The 9,354-nt window shown below is 31.6% G+C and overlaps 1 protein-coding gene across 1 annotated transcript; it reads right to left on the bottom strand.

Annotated features, from left to right (window-relative positions):
- Positions 1-839: 839 nt before the first annotated feature.
- LOC133870123 (EG45-like domain containing protein) lies at positions 840-3,127 on the bottom strand. The gene is made up of 3 exons (XM_062307177.1): positions 2,173-3,127; positions 1,105-1,390; positions 840-987 (listed from the first exon to the last, which is right to left on the bottom strand). The coding sequence occupies exons 1-3, from the start codon at positions 2,279-2,281 to the stop codon at positions 978-980; spliced, it is 405 nt and encodes a 134-aa protein (XP_062163161.1). The 5' UTR covers positions 2,282-3,127; the 3' UTR covers positions 840-977.
- Positions 3,128-9,354: the final 6,227 nt, after the last annotated feature.

The following is a 9,354-nucleotide window of genomic DNA, read 5'->3' as shown; positions in this document are numbered from 1 at the left end:
GTAGCATTTCGATGCCAACCCATGCATTGATCACTTTCAAATTTACTCAAAAGATTTTTATATATATATATATATATATATATATATATATATATATATATATATATATGAAGGGTTGGAAATTTTGTTTAATACTATTGGAAATATTAAGACTCCAAATTAGTGACTACGTTACAGTACCATGTCGTTTGGGTGAAACGGCTTTTCATTAAAATCATTTGCTATATATGCCTATTTGGCAGAAAAATTAATGCTAGAGTTTCAAATTTTTCTTTTAAAATTTATTCTTCAATTGATGTGTCACAATCTTGTGAGATGGTGTCACATTTTTCAAAATAAGAAATCATATGGAATATAATTGTGACACATCATTTGAGAACCAAATTTTGGAGGGAAAAAAAAAATTAGAAAATGTAGCAATATTTCTCGTATGGCATGGGCTATTACGTGTCACAGGAGCTATATATTCAAAAGGATTTTTTTCTTTTTCTTTTTCTTAGTAGGATAAAATATATATCATTACATGCAATAAATATAAATAAACAGTACATAAGGTTTAATATTGTAAATAAGTAATACTAGAAGCCATATATATATATATATATTATCTCATAATTAATTATACTACAATGGTAATGTGGTAGACTCAATCAATCTTTTAATCATCTGTCGTTGTTAAAAGATAAATATTTAAAGGTTAGTTAGGACCACTAAATCACATTGTAGGATAAAAATATATATATAGTTTCTAGCATTCATTATTTACAAATCCTTTAAAAGCAAAAGAGCGCCTAACATACATAGGAAGTCCAATATTCCAACCAGCAGAACACAGAAAAGAAAGATAAAAATGCTGAGAATTAGCCAAGCTTCTTGGCCATCTGCACGCTATATTCGGTATCATCAAAGGCAAGAAAATGATCGCCATCGTGATTTCAGTATAATCATAATTTGCCATTAATAGTCCTTCTTAATTCTTACGGCCACCTGTATAACATATATAACTAGACAGTGAATAAAGTTGCATGTCTACAATATATATATCTTCTATGCACGTTATGTATGAGGATGTTAATTTTGAGCTTTAATTTTAGCATTACTTACTTTCTGTAGTACTCTGCATAGTCAACCTTAATTACTCCAGCACTGAGATTAGCAATCATAGAGAAAGCATCTTCTGAAAGATTAATGGTTCCGGAGCATCCTTTTGGACAATAATCGACAATTCTGACCCTAACAGCTTTGGATTTACAAGGTTGTGGTGCTTGGTTTGTAGCACCAGTACAGTGCACCAAGTAATCTTTCCCACATGCTGCCCCATTTTTCCATAGCGCATCACTTGCTCCGGCTATAAAAATGCCATCATCTCTATATCCATTACATGCAGAGGCTGGCAAATTAAAGAGAATGAAATTACTTCCAGGTTTTAGTTTTTGTATAATTAGGACTCAGTTTTAACTAGTAGCTGGTTAAGACACATACTTTAGGTTATATTAGATGATTAAAGTAAATGGTTAAATTTACTACTATTTTTTTATCAACTAAAACTTTTAGAATGAATGGTGATTTAATATGGTATTTGAACAAACGTGTTAGTCCCATTTCAACATCCCCACACGAGGAGATCGAGGGTACGTTAGAGTATTAAATGAATTGAATAATTAAAGTCACTACGATTTTCTATAAATTTAAGCTTTCGAGACAATTGGTATGTAATTTAACAAGGTCTTGGCCAAAGAAAAAACTTTTTCCATATGCCTTCAAGCTTAATTAAGCACCCTTCCTTTATCAAGTCTCATTTGATATTGATCTTGGATCATCGTGAATATATATATATATGAAATAATTTGATAAACTGCATGCGCTGAGGGGGAGGGGGAGTTTATGACACATATATACATATAAAGAAGCTCCCCCACAATTATTGTTCCTAGCTCCTTCTCTTATAATTCTCCTTTCTTTTGAAAAAAAATGATGAAGTAAAGCAACATTTTAGACAAAGCTAAACATTTTGACTTTTACAAACTGAAATTGTTCTCACTTTTTGAGTGAAAAAACGTATACCTGCATTTTCCAGAAAGTTATATATATATACAAATCTTTTTACAACTATTTAACCGTGTAGTAAAAAATATATATGTTAATACACAATTCATAGTTATATGTACTCACGAACGTAAGGAGGCTTGTAGAAGCTGGCAGTCCCTTGGTAAGTATATGAGGTTGAAGCAAAACATATGATGGTGCCAAAGGTAAGCAGAACTTGAGCATTTATTCCCATTCTTTTTCCCTTAGAAATGCTTAAGGATAAATATATATAGCTAGCTATAATGAAACTCCTTTGTGGTGCAAAGCGAAAGGTTTACTCTATTTTATAGAGACATATATATTAACATGGAATGAACATATATAATATATAGACCTTCATCCAATTGTTGGTTTATAGCCCTATTCTTATACCAAGGGTTATCCAAAATCATCATGTTATGCTATACTTCCTCAATCAGAACCCTTTGGTATAAGAATGGGGTTATTGTTATTGAAGAATATTATTATATAAATAACATAACAAAACTCAAAATCAGTGCATGGCTTCTCGGTGAAGCAATTTCTTTTTAAAGTCGTCATTGACCATGTCCCTTCGGTGTGCATGGGCTACCTACAACATAGCCAATATACAACGGCGGAGCAAGGGGTTTGAGAGAGGGCAAATGACCATCTTAACTTGCATGAACAAATTTTATTGACAACAGATAGAATTCTCTGGTTGTCCTAATTGGTTTGCCCACCCCCCCAAAAAAAATGAAACCGACTGTTGGATATATGAACCACGCCCTTATAAATGCCATGTGAACTTTCGAAAAAATTACAGTCGTCAAACTCAAAAGGCAAGCATAATTTTTTGCCCCTCAACAAACTTGTCAGTCAGAGCAACTACAGGAACCACCGAACCATGCCCCAGCCCCGACATCTCTTCTAAGTGCTTAAAAACCAATCCTTCACATACTAAATTCTCTTCAATGCAATTAATCCCATGGTAACTAGAAACAAGAGCATCTTCAGTAATCAATCGAGGGAAAAACCAGCCCCTTAACTTCTTTTTATTAACTACGAATATAAATTCAAATTTAAATTTAATCACCATATGTATATATATTATATACAACCCTATGCTCACATGAAGGGCCGAGTTATCTAATTAATACTATCATCTTATATTATACTTCCTCAGTTAAACATCATTATTGGACCGTTTTCAAGATAAATGCTGTCATAATTTTAAATTTCATTTATTATTATTGAAGAATATTATATTAACAATATTTTAACACACAAAATTTGTGATTTCGTCCATTACGATGGCGTTCGGGTGAAGCAGCTTTTGGTTAAAGTCATTCACCAAATCTATTTGGCCAATGACGTGTCACATATGTTATATACTTTGTTTTATTCAAAAATATTTAAACTAGTTAACTATTTGATGAGTGAATTTTGGCCCTATTAGAAGGGGAAGAGAAGATGCTTAAAAGAAAAAAATAATAAAAAAAATACTAATAAAAATAATAACGTAGCATGATATGCGCAAAAGAAAAATGATAATTTAACATGGGTCATGTTTTTCCACAATTGTTGAGAGTTAAGAAGCCATTACTTTTTTATGTTTGAATGTGATTAGGCGTCTAACCAAAAACAAAGAGACTAAAGTGTAATTATATGTCTTCAAATCAAATTTTGGAATTAACTTCGTTGCATCCACGTTGTGTATTTTGCAATGGAAGGTAGCATACATTAGGTTAAAAATAGGAGTCATTATAGTTTGACGAGACATCCATTTCCCTCTACAAATGTTGAATACACAAAGCTGCTCACACGAAAGAGTATATTTTGTTATATATTTTAAATTATTGATTAGATGATTAAATTTAACTATTTCTATCTCCTTAAGTGGTGATTTAATATTCCATATGTTGGGTCTCACCTATTAAAAGATAGTTTAAACTCACACGTGAAGAGAAGTGTTAAAGTATTAATTAAATTATTAAATTTATCTCGTCCTATCAGCTTAAGAGAACTGTAGCCTCTTTGATGCATGATAAAAGAAGAACAAAAGAAAAGATTAATTTTATGTTGAACGGAGTTTTACTGGCCAACATTTATTAAAGTTTGGTAGACTCTCACCACCCGAAGGGAAGATGAGTCACATATAAAAAAAAAAAAACAAAAAAAGAATCTCACTTGTGTTGTTTGGAACTTTAATAAAATACTTTATTGATAAGAAAAATATAACATTACAACTCACATCACCTTATATAACCCACCAACCGATGACACCCGCAACAAAAAGCCAGAAATATGCTAAAAATATTAGAAATAATGAATTTCTTTTGAGTATGAGACACAACAACCCTCCAATTGGGGCCGGCCAAAGAAAAACCACAAGACAATACTTAATAATTAATTCTTGATAATTCGTTCCTTACACTTTCTCCATATTTATATACTACTTGTTCTACATAGAGAAAGGAAGACTTGAACTAATTAGACTAAGGACTAAACACGTACTAGACAACTGAAGATAAAGATAACAATACTACTCCCACTAATAGTACTATTAAGAGGAGAAATGACTCATTTTCTTCTTATGAAATAAAGAGAATGTTGATGTAAATGACGAGCAATTGAAATAAGCGATAAAAGTGAGCTTCTAAAGGTATTTTGATTGTATAGTTATGGTTTAACTAGATGTATATCCTGACATGTAGATATGACTGATATAATTATTTGGTGAGTTATGATATTTGATCGATTAAGATTGTAAGTCTAAGTACTAGTGATGTAATTATGTACATGTAGTATGTTTACGCTTTAATGCTCTAGTGAATAATATTATGGATGATGCCTTTAGTTTAAAGAAAAAGAAAAATTTATACCAATTTTTGTTGCATGTTTATGGTAGAAAAGTAGCAATAGTGCCTCAAGGTCATTATGAAACGCATATATAATTATCTGGAGGCAGTAATAATAATAGATTTTTTTTTTTTTTTTTAACAAGGAAATAACCTTCATTATAATCTGAGACTCAAAGGGCCAAAAACTGTAATTAAGAATACAAAAACTCCTAAAAATAAAGTACATAACTATTTCCTGACTAAGAGGGCAGCTGTCTTAGCAGAAAGATAGAGAAAAACACCTCTGTTTTACAATAAGTTCCACTATGAGAAGATAAGAGAGTAAGATTTGATCTAAAAACTAGATCAAAAGTCTACCAAGGCAGGCTGCAGAGATTAAACAACAAAACCCAATCTAAAGAAGCCAAAAACATAAACTAAATAACATTGGCCAGCACAGAGCGTAGGGAGTCGCCGGTAGATCTGTATAAGGCTTCTTCTAAAAAAAAAAAAAAAAAACCTGCTCTAGAATAAGCTTATCCGTGTACTGGAATAAAACCCCACCAAAATCTGCTCAAGAATAAGCCTATTCCCGTGCTAGAATAGAAGTAACCCAAGTTGTGCACCCAAACATCGGTCTTCTTTTTCATCAAAACGCTGCCGACGCCCTGGAAAAGAAATACCCCAAGTTGTGCAACCCATCATCATTCATTTCTTCTCAAACGTTGCCGACGACCTCTGAAACAACACATAAAGTGCAGATCCGAGAGAGAAAACCCCTATTCGTCCTCCACGCTCCCCACACCAGTCCGAGCCTCGTCAGAAACAGAAAACCGATCTTTGCTCCTAACTTTGAACATCTCAATTAACCGTAGAGTGAAAACCACCAACTCCAAATCCTCAAAAGAATTAGAGGAAAACAACTTCATCTCTTGGTTTTGTAGAGAGCCACCTAGAGAGAAGAAATCCAACAACCCCTCGGCTTAGGGCCAGGCCGAAAATAAAACCAAAAACAGAAATGAAGTAAACAAGACGGAAAAAGCAAAGAGGCCCCCTCACCCCTTAACCAAGATCTAAAGAGAAACCCGGTGGCTAGGGTTTTCTCTTTAGAGAGAATGGCTCACTCCTTTTTCTTTTTCATTTTTTTTTTATTAATAACAAAATTGAAAGCCTCTAGATGCATATATATATATATATACATACAGCCCAATTCTCACATGGAGGTGTTACATAATAATGACTATCATAATTTGAAATTCCATTTGTTATTATTGAACAATATTATATGTACAATGGCTTTTGAGTGAAGCTGCTTTTGATTAAAGTCATTCAACAAGTCTATTTAGCATTAGAAATGGCTTTTGATTAAAGTCATTCACCAAGTCTATTTGGTTTTGGCAATGGCGTGTCGCATAAGTTATCCTTTGTTTTATTTAGAAATATTCAAATTAACTAATAACATAATTTGATGAATGAATTTAATTTTGGCCCATTGGAAGGGGAAGAGTTAACTCGTATCCTTGCTATATAGTGACATCATTCCTACGTACATTCATTTTAGAGCATTCACTTAAGACAAGTTTTAGTACACTCAAAATTCTCTCTCAAAACTTTCTCTAGTTTTAAAGATTCATGTCTCTCTCTTGATAGAATAGAAAAATTTGAGGGTATGCAGGTTTGGTTTCATTTGTGCAAAAAGTAGCCAAATTTCAAACTTGGACAAAACCTAATGACCTTAATATTATTGAAATTGAAAACTCAAAGGCTAAATCCAAATTAGATAAAAACCTAGGTGCTAAATATAATTTTTGCATTTTTAGAACTATTAAACCCAGTAACAATCAAAATGTACATTGATTCATCATATATAATGTAATAGCCAAAGTAATTTAGGGCTTTTGAGTAATTTTACAAAACTTTGAAAAAACAAAAACAAAAACAAAATGAACGCAGTTTTTTTTTTTTTTTTTAAACTATGAACGCAGTTATTTCTTAAAGTTTCTAAGACCTTCGTGACTTTTCCTTTTGTTAATAAGTTAAAAAAAAAAAAAAAAAAAAAAAAAAAAAAAAAAAAAAGGGAAGGCAGAACGTGTGGGAGAGGAGAGAAGGAGAAAAAGAAAGAGAAAAATGATAAAAAGAAGGAAATTAATGAGGGGAAGAGAAAATAAGGAAGGAATAGAGAGAGAGGAGAACCAGTGGAGGTAGAAATTTCTTCTTCAAAGGGAAAATTTTATTGTCTTTAATTTATTTGATGATTTTAGTGGTTTGGAAAGAATTAAATTGTAGTTTGATAGTGTCTTTGATTATGGAGAAAAGATGGGTGTCTGAATTTTTTATTGGGGTTTGATTTCGGTGTACTAAGGTAGAGTTTCTGTTGAGATTGATCTTGAGTTGCTAATTAGGGCGTGAGAGAGCAGAAAGAAGAGATAGAGAAAGAAAGGAAAAGAGAAAGAGATCGAAAAAAAAAATGAGAGAGGGAAGAGAGGGGGAGCTAGTCTGGTTCGGGGGAGAGAGAGAGAGAGAGAGAGAGAGAGAGAAAAGAAAGAAAAGAAGAAAAAGAAGAGAAAGAAAGGAAAAAAAAAAAAAAAAAAATCACGTACAGACGTGAATAAAAAAAGAAAAAGGACAAATGTAAGAAAAAGACAAAATTTGGAAAATGTGAGAGATAAAAGATAAAAGTGAAAGAAAAAAAATAGGCTTTTATGAATTTATAACTTAAATAATATGTATTTTTTATTTTAGGTATTGATAATTAATTATTTTATTTTTAGAAACAAGTGGCATACGCTGAGGTGTAGTAAATCCTCGTGGTAGTGGTACAGGAAATTAAGGTAAGTAGAACTGATTAATTAAGGATTTTATGAAAATAATATGCCCAAAAGAAAGATTTTCAAAATAAAATGTATTTTGCTGTATATACATGTGCATATATGTCTTATTGTCATTGATTCTCAAAATAAATGAGAAATTTTTAATAAATCATGCAAATAGTGAGTCAAGCTTTATTTTAATACTCAATATACATAATATTATATTTGATATAGTGGTGCCATTGTGAAATTTTATAAATGCGAATTTGAATTGATTGATCTGGAAAAGCGTTGGATTACCAATGTGATAGATGAGAATTTTATGATAAGATATGACATTTTGTTTTCAGAAAATGAAAATTGGCACTTTATGTATAATTTTCGGAATGATTCAGCTATCTGTAAGCACTTTGATTATGATCTGAAAACTCCCTATGGCATAGTAAAATTTATAAGCTCGGTATCGAAGCTAATTCTTGTATGAGGATGCACGTTGACTGTCGAGTGTTTAGGTCCTAAATTTTGGGATCGTGCAACTATGTGTGATTTAGAGGAAGATGCAACATAGTAATCGGTCATAGATGAATTTCTCACAAATTATATGAGCAATCTCATGGCTAGAGACTCCAAAGAGGGTCATTTCTTCTTGCCCGAGAAGAGGTTTTAGTCCCAATATGGGAACCGCACAAGCCAGTCAAATAGGATAAAAACGTTTGACAACGAGTGTATGACATTTGGGAGATGGTTTTAATAGATTTGAATTATTTGCATTATTTTATTGCTCACAGTAAAAATGGTTACTCATGTGCATAAATTATTCTCATAGTAATTGAATGTTACAAATGAAATATTTCATGTCTTATTTTGAAAATATTGATAATTGTTTTATTAAGTTTTATGCATAATTCCAATTGGTAAACGGCTCGACATCACTCCCTTGATTAATTATTTCTATTTACTGAGGTTACTCATTATATTTTTATTTGCATTTTTCAGAGATAGCAAAGACTCTTAATAGTATCGATACCGGAGAAATTTGAGGATCCTAGAGCTTAGCAAAACGTTGCATATCTTGAAAAGATTTTTGGTGACTAGTTAATTGGAAAAAACCTATGTGATTTATTTTTTATGTATAGGTTTGGTGTATGTTTTGTCAACTTTTCAAAAATATGTAATAATGTAATAAATATGTTGAAGTGGCTTATGAAACTTATGTGAGATAATAGAGATGATTAAATTTTATTTGGGAGCTAGAATCCAGATTAAACGATCTTTGGATAATATTGATTGGTGCTTGAAGATTATAAATGCCCTGGTTAACCTGTGGAAATTATTGTGATCGATCCATTTGAGGATATTAGAAATAAAAAGTACGCTTCTAAGTAGATTTTTGGGTTGGGGTGTTACAAGTTTGGTATCAAAGCTCATGTTAAGATTCTATAGACTTTTGTAGATAGGAACAATTATGTTCGTTCATAAACAGTACATAAGGTTTAATATATAGTGTAAATAAGTAATTCTATAAGCCATATTTTTATCTCATAATTATCTTACAGTGTTAATAAGGTAGTCTCAATCAACCTTTAGATCATCAATCATTAAAAAATAAATATTCAAAGGTTAGTTAGGACCACTACATTCACATTGTAAGATAA

This window comes from Alnus glutinosa, chromosome 6, assembly GCF_958979055.1.
Source record: "Alnus glutinosa chromosome 6, dhAlnGlut1.1, whole genome shotgun sequence".
In the NCBI taxonomy this organism is placed as follows: Eukaryota; Viridiplantae; Streptophyta; class Magnoliopsida; order Fagales; family Betulaceae; genus Alnus; species Alnus glutinosa.
Note: the sequence above shows the minus strand (reverse complement) of the source record. Positions and strands in the feature narration are given on the sequence as shown.